This window comes from Asterias amurensis, chromosome 11 (assembly GCF_032118995.1).
Source record: "Asterias amurensis chromosome 11, ASM3211899v1".
Classification (NCBI taxonomy): Eukaryota; Metazoa; Echinodermata; class Asteroidea; order Forcipulatida; family Asteriidae; genus Asterias; species Asterias amurensis.
The window spans coordinates 21,826,377-21,851,892 of NC_092658.1; the positions used below are offsets into that span (position 1 = coordinate 21,826,377).

At 38.6% G+C, this 25,516-nt stretch overlaps 1 protein-coding gene across 1 annotated transcript in view; it reads right to left on the reverse strand.

Annotated features, from left to right (window-relative positions):
• Window positions 1–18,560, reverse strand: part of LOC139943939 (meiosis regulator and mRNA stability factor 1-like) — a 52,839-nt gene extending 34,279 nt beyond the window's left edge. The window contains exons 1-4 of the mRNA XM_071940840.1: window positions 18,221–18,560; window positions 3,350–4,807; window positions 2,231–2,445; window positions 997–1,114 (exon numbers count right to left, since the gene is read on the reverse strand). Coding sequence (XP_071796941.1) covers window positions 997–1,114; window positions 2,231–2,445; window positions 3,350–4,807; window positions 18,221–18,263 — 1,834 coding nt within the window. The 5' untranslated portion in view covers window positions 18,264–18,560. The remainder of the gene's footprint in view (window positions 1–996; window positions 1,115–2,230; window positions 2,446–3,349; window positions 4,808–18,220) is intronic.
• Window positions 18,561–25,516: the final 6,956 nt, after the last annotated feature.

Genomic DNA, 25,516 nt, shown 5'->3' on the forward strand with positions numbered 1-25,516 from the left:
CCACGTGACGCGCTCTTCACCAATAGGAATAGCGAAACTGTCCGAGGTATTTATGAATATACTTTTAATGATTTAAAATCTTCGAGGCCGACAGAGTCATTCCTCGGAAATCTCAAATGCGATGTGACACACCCAAATTTCTACTCCCGTTAAATTAACACAAAATAACTCCCGCAATAAAATCTCGAACATAAAAGAACTATTGGTCCGATGACTTCTTGGCCAATCAGAACTTTTATTGCGAACCGTTATAAAACTTGAACAGAATGTAAATAAATGCCAAGTCATGATTGCGGCGCTATGGCCATAACTATTTAGAATTTTGTTACTGCTATAACAATTATATACATTAATATAATATACAATTGCAAACTGAGGAAACTAAAGTAATTCTCATGTCACTCCACGACAGCGATAGCTGTTCTTTGTGCCCTAAAACGCGTGCATGAGCTAAGCCTCCATGTAGCGGGTCGCTGTGAACAAGACCATAAATGTGCCCAAACCTGTTTCATCAAAAAGATTATACATTTTCAGAGAGTCCACAGAACCGACCGGTCTCTCCGCAGAGTCACTGGATTTTTAATGTTTATTGAACATGTTAATGAGCCATTATGGCCGTGGACCTGCCCAGTTGCCAAGGGTCCTTTTGTTATCAAAGTCTGCGGAATCCCGCAGAATGGCGTGGAATGATACGACCTAGAGGTTTTGACAAGGCGCCTAAATTGAACAATTTATGTTGGGTATCTTAAGAGTATATGGGCTATTGGTGGATTTATCCCTCAACAGCCAAGAATATCCTGTAATAAACAAAAAGAGTTTTGCTTAGGAGGGATTCAGCTAAATGTATAAAGATGCCCTTGCACCGACCGGAAAAACAACCTCACTTCAAACTTCAGAATCCAGTTCTTATTGACAGCTTAGAAAGTGGAAAAAAGATCTAAACTTGCGTTCAGAACAAACTAATAACAAAACAGTAGACTTCCTTTGATTACATACCTGATATAAGTACAACTGTAGCTGGTGGGTTATGAGTATCAGCAAAGCGACGAAGACTTTGCTTCAGTTTATCATCAGCTGCATTTTTAGCTGTTGCATTGATGTGTGCAACGGTTACCTGTGTACACAAAGAATAAGTAATACACTTTATCCTAGAACATGTAGTATGGCAACAATCGGCTTGGTGACAATCGTTTTATCAGCTGATGTTCAAGTAGGATGGGGACATTAACATGCGTAGATATTCTACTTAACATAACATGAACGTGGGGAAATTTGTGTCAAGTTTTCAGGCCTTACAACATTTTAAATAACATTGGACTTGATGGCCAAAATTGTATGTGTGTCATATAGTTACTTAGGCCCAATTCATAGAGAACGTTACTCTTAAGAATTCTTAGAACTTTCCATGTTTTGCTCCTGGCCTTTCTTATGTTTACATGGAATTAACCTGGTATGGTTTATTGTAAAAAATACCTCTTGTCCATTTTTTGGCCCATTTAGTAACACAAATATGCCATGTGCTGGTATCCCTCCTAAAAAGAGGTGTTGTTTATGTAATACATTTACAAATTTACCCAGTCAGTTTCCCTTGTGGTTTATATTGATACATTTATATAAAGTCATTTTGGTTTTGATAAAATGTTAATAATTGTTGGTCATTTTAAATTAACTGTTTATTTTTGTTAATATTTTCGATAGTAACACACTCTATCTGGAACATGTACTGTATAGCAAGATATATTTGGTTTGCGGTAACACCATGTGTGTATCTACTTGCCAGGTAGAGTTTGTTCTTAGAGAACTGTCTTTCTTTATTCTACTACCGGGGAGTAGATTATCGGATGTTCGGGAGACTTCTCATTTCTGAAAAGAACTGTCCTGCTTTTAAACTACTACCCGAGCGGATGGTATAGAAAATTGGCTGGGATCGTGACTACTTTGGATCGTAACAACTGCACTACCGCGGAGTCAGTTCTTGAATTGGTCTCACTGTTTCGACTAGCTTGACTAGAGCAAGCAAGTTAAAAAACAGGACAGTTCTTTTCAGAACTATGATGTCTCCTGAACATCCGATAAATCTACTCTGTGGTATATATATTGATACCTCACCATGCAATGCCTCAAATCCTATATAAGATTATATTACAAATGTTACGTTGGTGATAAAACATTGAGAATAATGATTTGATTTGTTACCACATTGATCAACTGAAATAAAAACACTAATTACCTGAGCATCATTGAGTTCCTGTATAACGGTAGCATTCTCTTTATTAATGTCACAAACACAGAGAAACTCTGATTCTCTGTGACCAGTAAACAATTTATCTCTGATACTCTGAACAACAGCCAGTGCTGATTTTCCACGGGGAACAGCACAATTTTCAATATCCCAAAATACCCCAATTGGTGGCAGGTTATCAGTGCTGGCTTGTTTTTCTTCCACTGAAAGTAAAATGAAGGCAACATTTGTATAAATAGAGTGTGTACAAACAGTATAAGACACATGTATGTCAATTGGTTCACGATTGGCCATGCTCGCGGCCAATTTTCCGTCTATGTGTGAATGGGGTATAGGGCCTAAGGCTTGTTCATTACCATTAAACAACTCCAATCAAAGACTGAAACTTAAAACACAAACTTTAACATTTCCATTGAGCACGGATGGACGGACGGACGGACGGACGCAGGACGGTAATTTGTATTATAGGCTCGTACTTGCTTCGTAGTTAACAGTGATAGTGAACCCCCCCGCGATATTACATCAGCTACATGTACTAAATATGCCAAAATGCTTTAAAGTCGTGCATTCGCACACACTTAACTTAACCTCAATGTAACGTACGTGCCTCATGACCTTATCATACACAATGAAAGTAATTAAAATCATAAGGGAGAAAAACCCACAAAAAGTTGCTGCTTTTTGATGATTTTCCCCAAAACATGTCTAAGAAAGGATAGCATTAATGCATTTAGAATGCAAATGAATACTTTGAAAAGAGAAAAAGTATTTTGGGGATACGGTATATCGAAAGTGAATACTGTTTTCAACCACTTGGTGCAACCCATTCCTGCCTACATATATCCAACGTAACCATGGTAACACAATAGGGTATGATCAATAATTTAAAGTGTTCTCTCTTGTGATTTGAGATTTGAAGTATTTCACAAGAGAATTCTGCTCTCTTTTCAACCACCTATACAATTTTTCAGGGGTATGTTTGTTAGTAAGGCAGTAAGTACTCATTGGCGGACATGGGTTCAGAGAAAATAAAGTGAAAGAATAAATGAGTGATTCCAACTTTGCCACTGCGTAAATTGAAAGAACTTTATACAAAAATTATCTTACTTGTATCTCTCCTTTTTTCTGGAGTGATGTTGCACAAAGGACTCATTGTCGACATCAAAGTGTCTTCTAGATGTCGAGATGAAGTTGCTGGGCTTTTATAAACTACACCATGATCCAGTGCCTCCTGCCTGTATGGGCTACCATGACAAACGTGTAGGCTTCTAGAGTTGAGATTCAATGGGCTGTGATGTAGTTGACTCTGATGCAAGATCATTGCAGCCTGTTCCAAAGAACACTGTGGATTGACATTGAAGCTGCGCATGGGAGAAGTTTGCTGTTCACACGTGGGACAATGGTTTGTTGGTAGACAAGCTGTGTGTTGTGGACTGTTAATTGTACATGTCTGGCCACTGTGTGGCAAACTGTGTTTGAAATGATTCATGCAAGGGCTACTATTACTCGCTGGAATACAACCATGACCTTTCTTTCTTGGTGGAGTAATGTCTGAATGATGACTACAAGGAGTGGCTGTACTGTCTGGCTTATGTTGTAACATGGCCAGAAAAGACTGTGCATCAGGGGTGATAGGTACCTGATGTTTCTGGCAAGGCATAGTTTGGAAATCTTCAGGTGGTTGAAGGAGGTAGGAAGGCGTCTGCAGTGTGCCTTGTTGAATAATATTCATGAGTTCACAGGTCATATCTTGCTTGCCAGGAGGCGTATGTGTACAACTGTGAGAGGGCTGTGCTAGATGCAGTGGGCTGCTGTGTGTAGGCCATAAGTGGCCAGTAGAAGTAGCTCGAAATGCCTGATGACAAGAATCTCCTTGGGCATTTGTTGCATGCATGTTACATCCAAACTGCTTGTTTTCAGATTGATTTGTTTGCTGTTGTAACCATTGTAAAACATAAGCATTGTGTGTGATGCTTGGCCCTAAGCCACACAATCCAGAGTTGGATGGATAACATGGATGATGAATTAGCCTGGGCTGAGATTCCTGACCTATGTTACACGCCAAATATGGGCTGCCTTTGCCTGCTTCTACATTCAATTGTTTTAGCTGAATATCTGGTTGAACATGTTCACCCAGAGAACATGAGGCTTCTAAATCACTACTGGAGCTGAGATGTTCTGGTGAGATTTGACCTTCTTTCACTTTTCTGATGAAACGCTGAGTAGCACGATCTTGAGACTTTCCCTTCTTGTTTTTTCTCTTTCCTTGAGGAATGATTTCTTTTTTCTCCATGTGATCTTCATTTAGCATGTTTGATGCATTGGTGTGCTTTTTGACATTATCACTTTCAAATGATTGTCTATGTTTATCACTCAACACATCTTTCTGTCCATTTGTTTTGAAGCCACTTCTTTGAGGATCAGGATGTAGACTGGGTCTCTTTGACTGGAGTTGCAATGAATGTATCCCAGAGAATTTCTTGATTGTCTTATCTTCCATTTCATATGGCTCGCACCAGTACTCCAGGTCTTCATGTTTGGAATCCTCCATGCTCCTTTGTTCAGCTATAAAAAATAATGGATGAAGAAACCTTGTTAAAGTAATGTATGTACCTAATTCTGAATTAGACTTTTATTTAAGCCATGGCTTCACAGGGAAATAGAATGCATACTTGTATACATTTTAATTTCTTCCCTCGATTCCTCATGAAAATCATACAAACTTAGTGGGTGCGTTTGTTTAGCTTCCCTGAGTCGACCCGGTCTGCCCCGGTACGTTCGAATAGCTTTGACGGGGCTTTGACGGGGCTCACCCGGGTTAGCCCCCAGTGCCCTGCTTGTGGAGTGGGTCACTTGGGGTGACCTGAGGTACATGCCATCACCACGAGAGGGCGAGTGTGATCGTTCGATTAGCTCTTGTTGGGGGCTCAATGCGGGGTCGACCCAGGGAAGCTAAACGAACGCACCCAGTATTTTATTGTGATACTACACTAATTTATCAAAACCAAGGCTTTTGGATGCTAAGCATTACTGGCTATCGAATGTTAAAACAGGGTAAACATTAATTTTGAAAGCAAAACTTTTCTAAAACAACTCAAAATAAAAATGATCTGCATCGCATACACTACACGAAAATCTTGACTGCAAAGTTCTAATGGCATGAATTTCTAACTTTTCAACTCATACATTGAAGCAGAAGACAATGTCAAAATGGGGTTATGTCTGCAAAGCATTTATGGAGTTTTTACTAATCTTTCCGATGATGTATCGATTGTGAGAATCCATCAAGTAGATCAGAAGTTATGATTTATTTTCAATAATAAACTTTGAATTTTCATAACTCAAGAATGGATGACGTCATTATGACGTTACTTGAACGGTTTCCTCTCCGGATGAATATCTTAGTATGTGTGAAGTTTCAAGTTCATACGATTTTGGGAAAGGTGCTCTTGTTAGCGGACAAGGTGTGAATTTTTGAGGTGGATGAGCAAAAACTAAAATACAGGAGTAAAAGCCTGGTGTAATTAAAACAAATATTGCACCTTGCTCTGTTCTCAAGATTTGTAATAAATGATCAAAATTGCACAAATTGTCACAAAACATGATGACGTCATCATGATGTCATTTCAAGTTAAAGAAGTTAATGGTCTTGACTAACAATACACCAAGTTACACCTCAGTCGGCGTGCAATACCACGTGAAAAATGACGACGTCATCTAGCTAAGACTCAACAGATATGTTGCTATTATGAAGGAGATCAATTGAAACAATTGTCCTAAACTCTGACACAAACATCTAGTAAAAGTGTATTTTTAGATGTTGTTAATCTGCCGCTAGAGAACGCACTTATTTTTTGGTGACTCTGACCAGTATGATTTTTTTTAAATCAGACTTTTGCCAGACTTGTATAATGTGATTGTATAGCATCAAAAGATGTTAATTTCAACTTAAAATCAATTGAATAACGCCTTTCAAAGCATTTTACAGTCACTTCCGGTAAGACAGATCAAAAGGTCAAGAAAAGGTCACCAACATATCAATTTTTGTGAATTTTGTAAAGCCCTTTCATATGATGTATAGATTGTCAAAATAGCTTATGTGGTGGAGGAAATGTGAACTTATGAAATATTGATGACTGTAGAGTAGACTAACTAACAGTAAGTGACATGTATATTGATGACTGTAGAGTAGACTAACTAACAGTAAGTGACATGTATATTGATGACTGTAGAGTAGACTAACTAACAGTAAGTGACATGTATATTGATGACTGTAGAGTAGACTAACTAACAGTAAGTGACATGTATATTGATGACTGTAGAGTAGACTAACTAACAGTAAGTGACATGTATATTGATGACTGTAGAGTAGACTAACTAACAGTAAGTGACATGTATATTGATGACTGTAGAGTAGACTAACTAACAGTAAGTGACATGTATATTGATGACTGTAGAGTAGACTAACTAACAGTAAGGGACATGTATATTGATGACTGTAGAGTAGACTAACTAACAGTAAGGGACATGTATATTGATGACTGTAGAGTAGACTAACTAACAGTAAGTGACATGTATATTGATGACTGTAGAGTAGACTAACTAACAGTAAGTGACATGTATATTGATGACTGTAGAGTAGACTAACTAACAGTAAGGGACATGTATATTGATGACTGTAGAGTAGACTAACTAACAGTAAGGGACATGTATATTGATGACTGTAGAGTAGACTAACTAACAGTAAGGGACATGTATATTGATGACTGTAGAGTAGACTAACTAACAGTAAGGGACATGTATATTTTAAACGCCTTGAACAAAGATTATTGTACGCGAAGCTTTTTCCCGCTCTATGGGTGATCACTGGAGCATGACTCTGCTGCACCGCTAGTTCAATATACATGGTGTAGGCCTACGTGTAAAATGTGTATGTACATACCAATGGGGGATTTACGTAGTTCTTTAGACATGAATTTTGAAATTTTCAACCCCTCTCTTTTGAGCCGGAAGACAAGGTCAAAATGATGTTTTGATTGTAAGAATCCGTTATGTAGATCAAAAGTTATGATTTTTTAAAATAATAACCTTTGAGATTTCATAACTCAAGAATAAATGACGTCATCATGACGTAACTCCCACGGTTTGCTCTCCTAATGAATATCTAACTATGTGCGAAGTTTCAAGTTCATACAAGTTTGGGAAAGGTTTTTTTGTTAGCGGATATGGAAGATTCCGAAGAAGAAGAAGAAGAAGAAGAAGAAGAAGAAGTACCAATAAAAATATAAAAACGAACAAATATAGAAGGTGTTTTCCATGCTGTTGGCCAGAACACCTAACAAGAATAGTGTGTTGACAACACAAATTGCCCGCTGCGATAGGAGTTTTTTTACTTATTGTTTTAGCCAAAATGAGCTTAATATTTATCTGAGGGGGTCCAAAAACAATGGGCATCTAGGGGATCCCATGACCAATCCACAAACCAAGTTTGAAGTTGATACGCCAAGTCTTTCTTAAGAATATCTTGCGAATACGACTGTTTGAAATTCGCGATGAATTCGCCCAAAAGCTACGATTTGACAGTGAATATGTTCTTGGTCGTCCTTAAACCTCTCCTTACCAATATCTTACGCATAATATGCACTCTTTACCAACAGTACCAATGGCTTACCAAATGCTTACGACTTCGATGGCGAATTACCAACAATCGCTGAATGTACGGAAGCGCTTCGTATTGCCGCTCTCACAGAGTGGCGATGTTCTTGCGAACATGAATATTTGAACTGCAGAATTCGTCCAAAATGGTGGTTTAGTGAATATTTTTATTTCGGTCTCACCCCTCGATCGTCCTCGGTCGGCCCTCTCCTTACCAATAGCTTACGAATATATTACGAATTCTTACCAATGCTTGCCAATGCCTTTATGAATGTTGCAAACGCTTACGCACGCCTTACCAACGTTACCAATGCTTACGAAAATCACATCGAATGACCGTCTTTGCGACATTCGCTGAAATTAACAAACCGGTTTGTAAATTGAGCTATCTTCGTAAGGAGGTGGGAAATGATTTGTGAACGTTCCAATTTGTTACCAACGCTTACGAAGCCACGGCGAATAATGCAAAGTTTGAGAGATTGTCAAATATGTCCTTCCGATAGTATATTCGCGAGCATATTCGCCGTGTGAGAGCAGCATAAAGTGACCAATCTTCGTAAGGAGGTGGAGAATGACTTGTGAACGTAGTGAATTTGTGGCCAATGTTGCGAAGTTTGAGCGATTGTTAAATATTTCCATTCGTAAGCACATTCGCTAGCATATTATCCCTAATGTGAGAGTAGCATAAAATTCAGTGAGTAAACGTGACATTTTGGAAGGACTGGACTTAGTTGACTATTTATTAATTTTGAATGACTGTATAAAAATACTCAATATTACATTTGTAAATCGATTTCCTATGTTAAATAAAAAACCTTAAATATAGTTGGTAAAACCTTAGTTGTTCACACACTCCGCCTGCCATAGCATGGATTACCCACGTAACTGCGTCTGTCAAAATGTTACGAGGGTAAGCCACTGTTGTATCTAAAAAATGATCAGGATTTTTGTTTTAGTGACTACATTCTTGCCCTGTATGCTAAACCAAATAATAATGACATTATCTGTAGCACATTGTCTCAAAAACAATTGAAACCTAGTGCTCCATTTGTCTGTCAAAATGTTACATGGGTAATTTCCAGCATGGGTGTGAACCCTGAAATAGACTGGCCCCCACTTGTGTCATCATTGCATTCTTCCCACTACCCACTGGGTTCCCAATGATGTGTTCTCGAACAATCAACCTCAAGAACCAACAGAAATTTCATGTTTTGAATTCTTTCTACAACTTGTTACATGGGCAATCATGTTACAAGGGTAATGGATAACACAATGTATTTTACTTCACCATTATTATTGAAATTACTTTCCACCATCAATGTATCATCAACACCCTCCACATCCTACGTAATTATACACTAGTTTTTTATTTGAAATTATGCAGAAAATGGTTGAAAATATGTTTAGATACAAAATGGGACAGACACTACAATAACTCGTGCATTACCCACGTAACGGGTGACAGACAGTCAGCTTATACATTTCCTTCCTCCGTTGCCGTACACAGTGCATTCGTTTTTGTGAATGCTTTGTACAAGTGTCTATAGGGAACTAAGTTTAACAATTTATGTTATACTAAGATATATTGAGCAGTAAAAAAAAGTAAACATACAATGTTTTAAATAAACTAAACCATGATCAATGCATTCTATTGTAGACACTTAATGAACTTATAGGAGGGAATTTACATTGTTCTAATTGTGTTTCTAGCTGTTAACTTTTGAAATTAACAAATAAATGAACTTGGATGTGTATTAATGTTATTCACAAAGCAGGTGTCTAATGCGTCTGTCAATGTTACGTAGGTAATGGTGTGCTAACATTTACACCTTAGTTGTAGAATGTTGGTCATTAAATACAATTATAAAGGAGCAACAGTTAAATACTAAGTATTCAGTATATGACTAGCTCACGCGCAGCTATTGGGATGATACATTTTATGATTTTGGCTGAGACCTATTCCAAGAAGACAAAATAGTTCAAAACAACAAATTAATAAGTAACATGACCCACAGATGCAATGTCTCATAACTTTGTACACAAGTAATCTTCTGAGTTTTCAAAAGTGACTTAATCCAAAGTACACACTTGAACTTTATTAAAATTTGATTAAAAACATTGCATGCTTCTTGTTAAACTGATTGGGATACCTTTATGTATGTCCCTGTTACGTAGGTAAAACCTCCTGTAAGCGTAAGTTGCATCATAACAAAAACCAAATTGACAGAGGAAAGTTATCTTTGCTTATATTTTTCTGGAAAGGTGATTGCACCCTCATTTGGTTTTTGGCACACGTTCCTTCCTTAAATCAATTTCAGTTTTGGGGTTCATGTCACACTGATGCTACCCAATTCTGCAGAAAGACCCTGGTACTACTTGGGTGATATCTTGCTTTTACAGCAAGTATTAGGCCTACAAAAGGATGCTACGGATGGCACAGGATGTCTCCTGGAGGGATCACAGCACTAACCTGGAACTCTATGGCAACATCCCCCCACTGAGTCAGAAGATTAAGGAGCGCTGGTTGCACCTTGCTAGTCACTGCCTACATGTATGGCACCCAGAGCTGCCAGCCAATAAAGTCTGGAGCCCATTCATGGCAGGCGCAGCCCCGAAAGACCCACCAAGACCATGCTCAAGACCCTGATCGAGGATGCAGGATTAAACAAGGAGGAGCTATTCAGCTGTATGCAGGATAGAGTTGTGTGGCGTGTCAGACATCGAGCCCGACTCAAACATGCGGCAACGCGACAACTTGGGTCGACTGAGTGAAGGAGTGATGGGCCTACATAGAAGCCTTGGGATGGATTTACACTGAATTAATTTTGCTTGAAATCGGAACTAGTGACAACCGATGAAGTGACCATTGATGTGCTTACCAGTACCCCCCCCCTCCCCCCGCTGAATCAGCCACCACCAACACCAAAGTTCTTCAGACCATTCTTACTGTCAACTAGAGAGGCAAACAGCTGCACTGATTGCGAAAGAAACACTTTTGTAGCACAGCTATTTTTCTAATGATGTAATACAATCCTCAAGAATTTATGTGAAAGTTGAAAACAAAGAGCCTTTTCTTCCGGGATTTCAGCAGTAGCGCTGCTTTGTTTAGTCAGTGATTCAACCTTTACTCTTATAAGACAAATAAATTTGTAAACTTCTGAGCCAACAAATTAAACCTTTTACGACATCGGTGCCATGACACCCTAGTGCACACAAAAGTCAAGTACGTACAAGAGACTAAAGTGGAGGCACTTTGTGTTTGATTACCTCTCAGTCAGTATTTGAGTGGGGTAATATATAATTTTGTGACTCAAGTTGTTTCATGATTACAGCTCCAGACATACACGTGCGTCTCCTGTTCGCCATTTTTTGTGTCAAAACGTGTACCAAAGGATGGTACACAAGTATACACACCTCTGAACAATGCGTGTCTACCATTTCTGTCCCTCAGGGGAGTCCCTTCCTTTTATGGACGTTTTGACACACAAAATGGCAGACAGGAGAAGCGTGTGTATATGTGCGCTCCCGTTGGGCGTAGGGTCTATTGGAGTGCAAGCGATAATGAATTTAAAAATTTTAGGCTGAGGATGGAGTTATGTCTGATAATTTACACGACTGGATAATAATTATAAATGATTTACTGATGCGTTTTTTGGAGACTTTTGCAAGGGAAAAATATAGTAAATAAGATTGATTTGAGAGCGTGATTAAAATGGGTAGTGTAAACATTTTACCCAATTGAGGGGGGGGGGGTGGAGATGTTGACCAGTGTTGTAGCCACGGTGGGCGGTGCTGGGCAGGCCTGGCCAGGACTCACATTTTTTGTCCAGCACTCTGAGCAAAATACAATCTGTCGCCCAGCACAGATTTCAAATATTGTCCACTTTGCATTGATTTGAGACACAGCTAATGATAAGGAGTATTCAAATGTCACAGAGAAAGAACACAGTCAAAAGATGATTCTACTTATTGCATGGCCCCATAACAAGAACAGTTTGGGAACCTGGCCCCACTTCAGCAATAATGGCCTCATAATTAAACATGAATAATTTTGTTGATCCCCTTGCCCTTGTTAGAATTTCAACAAAATTTGATTTGTTGCCCATCACTAAAAGTGGTCTAGCTACAACACGTTGACTCCAACTTCAGATATTTTGGACTGACATAGGCCCTGAAAAAGTGGTCCATTTTGCCCAGAACTATGAATGAGGTTCAACGAATAGCGGAACGAACCTCATTCATAGTTCTAGGACTACTCGGACTCATGCCAGTGTCCTTTGTCAAAAGAAATTATGAATACAGTACTACACAGTTCACGGGTTGAGCTGAGCCTCCCTGTGATTTTGAGGAACCCCTTTTTAATATTAATAAACTGTGTTTAGTTAAACATTCCCATTCAAGCTTATGAACAAAAATTTTGCTTTATTTAGTAAGTGAAAAAAACCCAGCATAATGCTACAATGTGAAGATAATTGATGTACGGGTGTCGGACACTTCGTACCTTGGACACTCCGTACCTTCGGGACACTTCGTACCGTAACCAAATTGGTCACTTCGTACCGTGGGCAGGGTCTGAAGTGACCATCCATGCATCAGCTGAGTCACTTCGTACCTTCATTTAAAATTTGTGTTAATGTTCGTTGAGATACAAAATAATACTTAATGAATCGTAATTTTTGTTTAATTGTGTGATTGTCCCTTTTTAAAATGTGAAATCAATATTTTTTATAAGTTTATTTCCGCCAAGCATGCATCTTCCACTACACCATTGCAGGCTGTGACAGGATCCATGGCATTTTGTACACACGAGGGGAAAAATGGCACCCGAGATAATTCTGTAATTACAACCGAGTAACCGGATATTCTTTAATATCCGAATATCCGCGGACATCGGGCGATAACTGATATGAATGTTTTGTCTGAATCCTTATGAAACTTCTATTAAGACAGCATAAAACAGCATATATTAAGAGTCCCTGCCTGTAAGAATGTACCAAATTAGGGGGGGGGGGGTGTGATTCATTGGTTTGCAGATCTTCTTCTAAAAAATTAGAGTGATACACCATCATACCAAACGAATAAATCCAAAATTTTAGTTTGCTGACGCTTTCAGTTTTGGAGTTACCAGTTATCAAAGTTTCTGCCTAAAAGCCCTCGAGAAACGAATAGTACATTCCCTGTAAACACAAAAATGTGCGCCAAGGTCATCCCAACAAAAGTAAAACATTTTTTGAAACCTCCAGTTGGGCTCATAACAAAAGTAAACAAAAAAAATTGGGATCTCGTTGGCGCATCATTTTACGCGCACCCGAACCTTTGACGAACAGTGCCCTCGTGCCATTTTCAACGCCGCATAACTCAACGCGCCTATAGGATCCCATGAATTGAACAAGTTCAAATGAAAGAGCCTGCATCCCTTAAACAAATTTAAGTGCAAAGTGAGTGGGATCTCGTTGGCGCAGAGAGATAATAGAGGTCAAAGTTCAAATTTTACCATCATATTGCGTTTTCGCACCTCCGTAACTTCGCGCGCCAACAACAAAAAATTGTTTTTATGGCAACTGGGTATTGGAACAGTTTTCATCTAATGACAAATGAAAAAAGAATCTTGGGATCTCTGCAACTTGCATGTCAAAAGATTTTTTGAAAATTTTCTAAAGTATTGTCATTCCACACATTTTGGCCTAAATTGGCACAACATTCACTTTTTTCATCACTGTAAGTATCTGTGCCAACAAGATCCCACCAATGTTTTCTTGTATTTGGTTAAGTTGAGTGTTCCTAAACAGATTTCAATTGAAAAATAATTGGGATCATGTTGGCCCACCAATATAACAAAGGTCAAAGGTCATATGAAACTACACTACTGCCTATTTCGGGCGATTTGCGTCGTCTAGAAATCCACGCGCCAATATGATCCCATTAAGTTGTCTGCGTTTTATGATTATATAGATTCTCAGCAACACATAAAAAGCAAAAACCAAATGGGATTTGAGTGGCGCTAACAAATATTACAGATCAAAAGTTCACAATACATGCCTATACTTATGCATGCTGTGGCAACCGAAAGTGAGAAATATCCCCCAATTTCAAAATGTTGGCAAACCATGAAGGGGATAGGTCTCCAAAACGATTTTGGTCAAGAGATACACTGGACTTGTTTTTACAAATGGTGTTAGTTTAATGTTGGTTGGTAACTGTTGCCAAGGTCAAAGGTTACAAAGAATATGGGTGTTTTTTATATTTTCTGTCAAGAGCCAACTTCAGAGCCTTTTCAAGATTTTATTTAACGAACAAGGGCTCTTTCCTTTATGTTGGGGAAACCACTTATAATATCTAGGCACATGTGATTGCCCCAAATTAATTATAGAGCCCTTGTTCATTTGATAAAATGATGACATGGCTTTGAAGTTGGCTCTCAACAGAAAATATTGGTGTTTTGTAATACATTTTCTGTCAAGAACCAACTTCGAAGCCCTGTCAACATTTTATCAAATAAGGAAGGGCTCTATAATTAATTTGGGACAACCATATGTGCCTAGATTTTATAAGTGGCTGTCCCAAACTGAAATGATAGAGCCCTTGTTCTAAAAATTCTATTTCCAGGTGACTTTAAAGTAAAACACCCCACCCCCACTTGAAACACACACACTTCATAACAATCAGTTTTCCCCCATTTCAGACCAGTAATGATTGGTTTCAGGAGATAAGAAACCAATCTATGATATTTTCTCTTTAATGTAGACTTAATATTTATTACGCTTATCAGAATTTATTACAGTATGCAGTAAATTAAAACAATTTTTTTTGTGGTCATTTTCACTTAAAATATTTTAATATTTTCCCCATATTGGCCCACCATAGAATCCCAAATAGTAACCACCTCACGTGGTCCATGTAGTGACTAAAGCAGAATGAAACTCAATCTAGCAGATAGTAATTTTGTTTTGAACTTTCGAGGTTGGATGATGTTTCTTTGACTCATTTGAATGTTGGCATAATAATGCACTAGTGATTAGTACCAAAAATCAATCATTTTATAAATGTTTGAGCATAACCATCGACAGGAAACTTTTTTCTCAGCATGATTAAGCCTGGTGAAAATAAAGACTGTGGGTAAACTGCATAGCTTCTGTCACCGGTGCAGCTTGCACAATCTCGCGGTAAACGGTTATCAAAGTTGGGGATCGAAAACATATGAGGGTCGATAACAACTATTCCACACCGAACACCGCTCTTTAAAATGGAAACAGCTTCGTTATAAGGTACGTCGAGCAATTAAACAAAACAAGGAACACTACTACAAGAATCGAGTACAGCAACACAAGAAATCAAATCCAGCTGAATGGTACAAACACATCAAAATCATGACAATGGACAAGAAAGATACGACCATCAACCCTCCTCCAGGTGTTAATGCAGGTAACCATAAAGATGTGGCAAATAGCATCAACGACCAGTTTTGCTCCGTATCTAACCACCTCAAGCCACTCTCCACCTCCGAATTAGCTGCGTACTGCCCTGACCCTCTTCCGGCCCCTTTGGTACACAACTACCAGGTCTATGCAGCACTCAAGAAGATAAAGTTGGGGAAATCTAGTGGACCAGATGGCATCTCTGCCAGAATAGTACGAGAGTTTGCCTGTGAACTTAGCGATCCCCTGACAGATATATTTAATCAGTCTTACAAGGATGGAGTTGTCCCACACCAATGGAAGAAAGTTATCGTAGTCCCAGTACCCAAAACCAAACCAGCTACCTGGGACAAACTAAGACCAATATCAATGACCGACCATTTCGCTAAGGTTGCGGAAGGCTTTGTCGCTACCTGGTTACTGGATGACATTCAGAGTAAGATAGATCCAAACCAATACGGAAATCGCAAAGGAGCATCAACATCACACTACCTGGTAAAGTTGTTGGACACACTTCATAAAAACGGTGACCACCCAAGCAACGTTAGCACAGTTGTCATAACAGACTTCAGCAAAGCATTTGACTGTGTTGACCACACCATACTTGTCAACAAGCTCGTTGAACTAGGTGCTCGCCCTTCAATAATAACATGGATAGCTAGTTTTCTGAGCTCTAGAGATCAGTGTGTCTGATACCATGGGGAAACCAGCGACTGGAAAACACTCAAAGGTGGAGTCCCGCAAGGAACATGTCTTGGCCCCCTTGCATTCCTAGCACTTGTCAACGATGAAGCAAACAACACCCAGACTACAGCGCTGAAGTATGTCGATGACCTAACATTCAGAGTAAGATAGATCCGAACCAATACGGAAATCGCAAAGGAGCATCAACATCACACTACCTGGTAAAGTTGTTGGACACACTTCATAAAAACGGTGACCACCCAAGCAACGTAAGCACAGTTGTCATAACAGACTTCAGCAAAGCATTTGACTGTGTTGACCACACCATACTTGTCAACAAGCTCATTGAACTAGGTGCTCGCCCTTCAATAATAACATGGATAGCTAGTTTTCTGAGCTCTAGAGATCAGTGTGTCTGATACCATGGGGAAACCAGCGACTGGAAAACACTCAAAGGTGGAGTCCCGCAAGGAACATGTCTTGGCCCCCTTGCATTCCTAGCACTTGTCAACGATGCAGAAAACAACACCCAGACTACAGCGCTGAAGTATGTCGATGACCTAACACTGGTTGGGCAAAGCAATCGTAACACTCCCTCGAGAATGCAGCATGAACTTGATAATCTTGATGAGTGGGTTAACAACAATAACATGAAACTGAATGCTAGTAAGTGTGCTTCTATGGAAGTCACTTTTGCTAAGAACCCCCCAACACAACTTCCACTTACTATCAATGGTGTCACACTTCAACAACTTGAAACCGTCAAGATCCTCGGACTGCAAGTGATTAAGAACTTGAAATGGGATACTCACGTCAAAGCCATTCTTAAGAAAGCAAATGGCCGACTCCATCTCATGAAGACATTAAAACATTTCAAAATGCCATTATTTGACCTCAATAACATCTTTAAAGGTTGTGTCAGACCCATTACTGAGTATGCTGCCCCTGCTTGGCACCCAGGCCTCACTTTTGGGGAAAGTGCCATGCTAGAAAAAATCCAATGTAGAGCCTGTAAGATAATGATGGGCAGAGAGTACTTGAGCTATGAAAATGCTCTTGTCCAGTGTAATCTCAATACTTGGTCAGAAAGAAGAGAACAGCTGTGTAAGGATTTCTTTCAATCGCTCGATTCATCAGACAAGTTTAGTAGTTGGCTCCCACCAAAAAGAAAGGATGTCCACCATAGGAATCTTAGAAATCAGAATAAATTCTCTCTACCCATCTGCAAGACCAAGCGATGCCAAACAAGCCTTCTTATGTACATGACTAAGAAGTGGAATGATAGTCACTAAACCTTTTTTTTTCTCTCAGTTGTGTTCCGTTATTTTTATTGATATTTCCCATTGCCTGCTCAGCATATCCAGTTTATTTTGTATCTATTTATGTTTTCGTGCCATGTTTGATTTTAAATCAGCTTTTTGTTTTTTGTTTACTTCAATTTGGCCTATTGTTTTGTTTGCATTTGTTTTTCTTACTCCCTACGTGAAATCTTTTGGAGGTTGATGTTTGTGTTGATATTCTTGCCATGATTTTATTGAAAGATTGGTCTGGGGGATTGCAGTTGGAGACCGGTCCATTTTTGATTTAGGGGTAAACATTTAATTTTTCAGTGCCTCTGTTTTATTTTGGTGCATGAAGTGGATTGGTCCCTGACTGCGGTCCTTTGGATTGACTTTAAATCCCTCCCATTGAGGGTGAACTGTTTTTTAAACAATCTCCGTTTTAGAGTTTAATAGTTTATATGCCATTTTAATTTTGATTGTAATGTTTTACTCATATTATGATATATGTTTAATTAATTCATTTTAAATTACTGTTCTCCTCCCCATAGGCATATATGCTATTAGGAGTGTACAGTACTTATAGAACTCCCTCTCAGTTTTTTCTGTGTAAGATTTAGGCAATTTTAAATAGTAATGTAATGTTTTACTCCAATTTTTTTTAACTATGTAACTGTTCATGTAATTCTGCTGCTGGCAGCAAATTGAATAGAATTTTAATAAACCATTGAATGAATGAATGAATGAAATGACGCTGTTTGCGCCTGAGCTAGCTACCCCCGGCGCAAATTCTAAAATGAAACAAAGTTTGCGCAATAAGTAAAAAAAATGGCAGCTTGCGCGAATTCGAAAAAAGTCCATCTTCTTGAAATATTGCGCCCAATATTGTAATATAGCCCCTCATTAGATTTCCTAAAAACTATGAATAATCATGAGATACTAACCTGTCCCAACGTTGCTCTGTTTATACACATACTCACTGAGCATGGAGCAATGAGTAAGCCGAGTCCTGCATCATGAGTAGCATGCAAGTAGATGTGTGTTGCTTGAGCTCGAGAGTAGAGCAGAGTGGGGCCTAATCCACACCAAGAGAAGATCCAAGAACTTGTGTAGGGATTTCGGGATGTCGAAAGTGGCCTAGCTGGCTAGCTGGTGTCAATAACTGTTACAAATTCTCCTTCCTCCCAAGATCCTTTGCAGAATCGGAACAAACTACCACTGATATTCACCGAGTAAACTTCAAGCTATGGGATATGGGTAACATCATCACGGGGGCTCACTCATACGGTTTTATGTATACACGCTCAATTCCCTGAAGCGACGCATTAGTCGGTCGCGCGATGGTCGCGCGATGAAAATCTTGACGCGCGATCATAAAAAGACACAGCTTTTAGGCATCAGTCTTCGGATTGCGCGTAAGATTTCAATCGTGCGACCATCGCGCGACCGACTATAAACCGGCCTTAACCACCCCCCCCCCCCCCGGCCATATCCAGCCTCGATCCCAGGGGCTGGTCGATGTCGCAGTGCTGCAGCGGATTAATAGAAAGCTGACACTCGGAAAATACTGCTTGACAAAAACGTTCTTTGAGGCCTACAGTCAGTCAGTTAAATAGACCTTTCCTTTGCAACGTCACAGCCTGAGTTTTTGCGACCCAGTTTGAAAACTATGGAAAGCCATAAGTGCAAATTAAGAAAAGATCGCTATTTTTGGTAACAATATAACAACATTTGTTGATTTTGGGCATTATTAGAGGTATTTTGTTTAATTGAAAGTTTTCAGAAAATGTCGAATTTTGTTAAAACATCTGTTTTACAACTGTTTTACTAACATTCGGCCGACCATGCTAACCAAGGCGGATTGCTTATCAACAAAAGAAAGGTCTATAAGCTAAAGTAGTAGTCCCAGCCAATGTTCTATACCTTCCGCCCGGGTAGTAGTTAAAAAGCAGGTCAGTTCTTTTCAGTAACCCGAAGTCTCCCCGACCGTTAAATCTACCTCCGCGGTACTCATACTAGAATAAATAAAGACAGTCTAAGAACAAATTCTACCTGGCAAGAAGACAGGCCCTACACACAACATGGTGTTACCGCAATTCGAAAATATACATTGATACCTCAACATGCAATGCCTCAAATCATATTGACTCATGCCAACATCACAGATTTCAGTGGGAATTTTTGACCAAAAACCCCAAATCCTCAATACTGATGTCTTAGGTAGTCTGTTCTGTATCATTTGCAAGCATAAAATCACCCAAAAATGCTTCGCCCCAAATCTGAATATTTGACCCAAGCCGGCGTCACAGATCCTCACGATTTTTGATCCATGCCGGCATCACAGTTTGTACTGAAAAAAATGTCTTTGGATAGTATGTTCTGTATCATTTGAAAGCATAAAATCACCCAACAAATTGTCGCACCCAAATCTGAATATTTGACCCATGCCGGCATCACAGATTTTTTGGAATTTTGACCAAAAAACCCAAACTCATAAAATCCTAAATAAATCTTCAACTTTTGCTTATATAACCAGTTTGCACTGATAATGTCTTTGGTAGTCTGCTCTGTATCATTTGGAATGTTTTCACCCCACATCTGTATACCCAGTTTGCACTGATAAAATGTCCTTGGTATAGTAGGCCTATTGTTCTGTATCATTTGAAAGCATAAAATCACCCCCAAAAAAATTCACCCCAAAATCTGAATATTTTTGACAAAAAAAACAAAACTCATAAAATGCCATAAATGTCAAACTTGCTTATATACCCAATCTGCACTGATAATGTCTTCCGTAGTCTGTTCTGTATCATTTGAAAGCTGAAATCACCCAAAATGATTTCACCCCAAATCTGAATATTGACACATGCCGGCATCACAGTTTTTTGGGATTTTTGACCAAAAACCCAAACTCATAAAATCCTCAATAAATCTAAAACATTTGCTTTACTCAGTCCGCACTGATAAAATGTCTTCAGTAGTCTGTTCTGTATAATTTTAAAGCACAATAATCACTGAAAATTGTTTCACCCAAAATCTGAAAATTTGACCCATGCCGGCATCACAGATTTTGGGGGAGTTTTGACCAAAAACCCAATGCAATAAATCCTCAATCAATTTCCAACTTTTGCTTATATACCCAATCTGCACTGATAAAATGTCTTCCGTAGTCTGGTCTGTATCATTTGAAAGCATAAAATCACCGAGAATTGTTACAGCACGCAAATTCTGAATATTTGACCCATGCCGGCATCACATATTTTTGGGGGAGTTTTGACCAAAAACCCAAACTCAACAAAATCCTCATCCTCAATAAGTCTACAACTTTTACTTATATAATACCAAGTTTGCACCGATAAAATGTCTTTGGTAGTCTGTTCTATATCACTTGAATGCATAAAATCACCCAAAAATGTTTCACCCCTAAATCTGAATATTTTACCCATGCCGGCATCACAGATTTATTTTGATTTTTTGACCAAAACCCCAAACTCATAAAATCCTCGATAAAACTCAAACTTTTGCTTTTAAAACCAGTCTGCACTGAAAAAAATGTCTTCGGTATAGTCTGTTCTGTATCATTTGAAAGCATAAATTACCAATGTTTTTCCACCCCAAATCTGAAAATTTGACCCATGCCGACATGGGTCAAATTTTCATTTGAAAGCATAAATTCACCGAGAATTGTTACACGCAAATTCTGAATTGACCCATCTATGGCAAGCCATATGCCCAATAATTTTATAAACAGTGTTTATCGTCGAGAAAAACTCTGTTTATCACTTGATAAACTTAGTTTATCTCGATAAACACTGTTTTTCGCCGATAAGCAGAGTTTATCGAGATAAACTTAGTCTATCAACTGATAAACACTGTTTATCGAAAAACTGTGTTTATCAAGCGATAAACAGAGTTTTTCGAAGTGATAAACAGAGTTTTTCGATAAACACTGTTTATCAATTGATAAACACGGTTTATCGAAAAACAGTGTTTATCGGGTCGATAAACACAGTTTTTTGATAAACACAGTTTATCACTTGATAAACAAGGTTTTTTGATAAACATTGTTTTTCGATAAACACAGTTATGCGCCAACGCCAAATGCTCATTAATTCGATAAACTCTGTTTATCACTTGATGAAGAGTTTTTCGATAAACTATGTTTATCACTTGATAAACACAGTTTGGGCGATAAACATAGTTTGGGCGATAAACATAGTTTTTCGATAAACAGTGTTTATCAGTTGATAAACAGAGTTTTTCGATAAACAGTGTTTATCACTTGATAAACACTGTTTATCGAATTATTGGGCATCTGGCGTCGGCGTGAAACTGTGTTTATCGACCGATAAACACTGTTTTTCGATAAACCGTGTTTATCACTTGATAAACCGTGTTTATCACTTGATAAACAGTGTTTGAAAAACTCTGTTTATCACCTCGAAAAACTGTGTTTATCGCTTGATAAACATAGTTTTTTCGATAAACAGTGTTTATCAATTGATAAACACTGTTTATCGAAAAACTGTGTTTATCAAGCGATAAACAGAGTTTTTCGAAGTGATAAACAGAGTTTTTCGATAAACACTGTTTATCAATTGATAAACACGGTTTATCGAAAAACAGTGTTTATCGGGTCGATAAACACAGTTTTTCGATAAACACAGTTTATCACTTGATAAACAAGGTTTTTTGATAAACATTGTTTTTCGATAAACACAGTTATGCGCCAACGCCAAATGCTCATTAATTCGATAAACTCTGTTTATCACTTGATGAAGAGTTTTTCGATAAACTATGTTTATCACTTGATAAACACAGTTTGGGCGATAAACATAGTTTGGGCGATAAACATAGTTTTTCGATAAACAGTGTTTATCAGTTGATAAACAGAGTTTTTCGATAAACAGTGTTTATCACTTGATAAACACTGTTTATCGAATTATTGGGCATCTGGCGTCGGCGTGAAACTGTGTTTATCGACCGATAAACACTGTTTTTCGATAAACCGTGTTTATCACTTGATAAACCGTGTTTATCACTTGATAAACAGTGTTTGAAAAACTCTGTTTATCACCTCGAAAAACTGTGTTTATCGCTTGATAAACATAGTTTTTTCGATAAACAGTGTTTATCAATTGATAAACAATGTTTATCTCGAAAAACAGTGTTTATCGGTCAAAAACAGTGTTTATCGGCGATAAACAGTGTTTATCGGTGATAAACAGTGTTTATCGAATTATTGGGCATAGGGCTTGCCATACCCATCGGGGCATTTAGGCCTCGGGTCACTGAGGGGCGCTGATCTAGAACTAGAGACCTTTAGATTTGGGTGAACGCGGACTTCGTTCACGTTGAAACGTTAGCCTTTTTTCAAGGCGCTTCGCTGCGTCGCTACTCTCGCTGGTCTCTTTTCTTGAGTGGCATGAGTGACATCTGTGTGCCGCGTGCGCCTTCATAAAGGCTACGTTCACGTCGAGCACGGCTGTGGTTTTTCCGAACGTACGTCCAAACCATAGTTTTGTATGGAACGCCAAAGAGGCATTTAATCATCGGTGATGGTCGTTTGCAACCGGTGATCAAATTTGTCATCGGTGGTGGTCCTATGCGATCGGTGATCAACTTTAGCAATCGGTGATAAAACACGATCGGTGGTCCATTTTAGCGATCGGTCATGCATATTCATGATCGTTGATGGTATTAGCGATCGGTCATGCATATTCACGACTGGTGATGGCTTTTTGCAATCGGTGGTCAACTTTAATGATCGGTGGTGGCTTTTTGCAATCGGTCAACTTTAGTGATCGGTGATGGCTTTTTGCAATCGGTCAACTTTAGGGATCGGTGATGGCATTTTACAATCGGTCAACTTTAGGGATCGGTGCTGGCTTTTTGCAATCGGTCAACTTTTGCAACCGGTGGTGGAATTTTGGGATATCCGAATTGTGCGTGCAAAACCTATGATTGTGTAGATTGTGGATATTAATTGTTGTTATTTTCTAGTTCACACCACCATGGAGGAATATTACACTCACCAGCGGGTTGACTGACTTGCCAAACATTTTTAGAAGAGTACCATTTTATAACTATGTAAGGGGGAACGCAACAAACATCAAATTAATTAGCTCTTTGTAAAAAAATAATAACAAATCGGTAGGAGAGGGTGGGTTAGGGTATCTTTAGGCCTTTTCACACGAGGAAATTAAGGGGGGGGCTCTTTGATATGCTAGTATGCAGCTCATGAATATGTATATCTTTCGTCAGACTTTAGACAACACAGGATGTGAAGTAAATGAATTATTCATTTTGACGTCCAATCACGCACTTCTCTTATCACAACCTTTGGACCCTATCATGCTCACTGAGCGTCCGTGGTGGTGGTGTGATGTAAACATGTCTCGTCTTTCGCGGGCAATATGGTGATGAGTTGACCGTGGGAACTCTTCGCTTATTATAGTAATGAGGTCAGTGACACATTTTACGCACAAGTATCACCGATGATTATTTGCCTCTTTGGCGTTGGCGCCTAGTCTTGGTTCCAAGACCATTGGTGTTGCGCGGTCACTATGCACGGCAAAAACTGTACACGCTTGTAATGAACGAACGCTAGCGGGCGCTCTGTTTCTCTGATTTAGATCTCACCATGGTCTTGCATAATTTGCAACGACGGGTCTTAACTTTTTTATTGTTTTTCGGCAAATCTCCCCCGACTTTCCGGTGGAGCCAATCATGATTTGTGAGTGCACGTTTTCATGGTTTATAAACCATGATTTCTGAGTGCACACTTTTTATGGTTTGTAAACCATGATTTGTGAGTGCACGCTTTTATGGTTTGTAAACCATGATTTGTGCGTGCACGTTTTCATGGTTTATAAACCATGATTTCTGAGTGCACATTTTTCATGGTTTATAAACCATGATTTCTGAGTGCACACTTTTTATGGTTTGTAAACCATGATTTCTGAGTGCACGCTTTTATGGTTTGTAAACCATGATTTGTGAGTGGAGTTTTTTTATGGTTTGTAAACCATGATTTGTGAGTGGAGTTTTTTTGGGGGGTTTGTAAACCATGATTTGTGCGTGCACATTTTTATGGTTTGTAAACCATGATTTGTAAGTGCACATTTTTATGGTTTGTAAACCATGATTTGTAAGTGCACTTTTTTTATGGTTTACAAACAACGTTTTTGAGATGTGTAAATTTTCATGGTTTATAAACCATGTTTTTTAAGAAGTCTCGATTTTCATGGTTTATAAACCATGTTTTTTAAGAAGTCTCGATTTTCATGGTTTATAAACCATTGTCACAAACCATGATTTTATGGTTCATTTGTTATGGTTTATAAACCATGATTTGTAAACCACGATTTCTATTCTTCAATTTTCATGGTTTATAAACCATGTTTTTTAGATGTCTCAATTTTCATGGTTTGTAAACCATGATTTGTAAACCATGAATTTGATACTTCATTTTTTATGGTTTATAAACCATGTTTTTAAGATGCGTAAATTTTCTTGGTTTATGAACCACGATTTGTAAATGTTTTTTGTATGTTCATGGTTTGTAAACCATAAACTTATACACAACAAATACTTTACTGGTATGTAAACCATAACAGGATTTGGCAACAGTTTCTATGGTTTACATCTAATTGCTGTAAACCATGGTAAAAACATGCCTTAAAAGTGTCAAACAATTAATTGACAAACGGCGCCCCATAATATAATGAAATTTGTCAAATATATGTATATCAAAATAACTGCATGGAGCAAAATTAACAAAATGAATTTACATATAAAAGAAATCATCATTGTTTGCAAAAAAGAAAAGAAAATGAAATCGCGTAGCTTCGTACAACAATGATGAAGGGAAGGGTCCATACAAACGGGAACATTATAGCCAATCAAATTTTAAGAGTTGAAAAACCACTGGGCCCAATTTCATAGAGCTGCTAGGCACACAAAATTGCTTATCATTACATTTCTGCCTTGATAAAAACAGGCTTACCAGCCACAGTTGCATATTGCTTGTAACGTATAGTCAGCTGTTTGCTTGCCTATCCTGAAAACCACGTGGACATTTTGTTGGTAGGCCTACTAATCCTCTTTTATCAAGGAAGACTTTTTGCCAAGTAAAAGTTTTGTGCTGAGCAGCTCTATGAAATTTGGCCCTGGTTACTTTGAACCTAAGATCGTGGATGTAGGGGCAGGCACTTTGCTACGAACCCCACAAGGAGTAT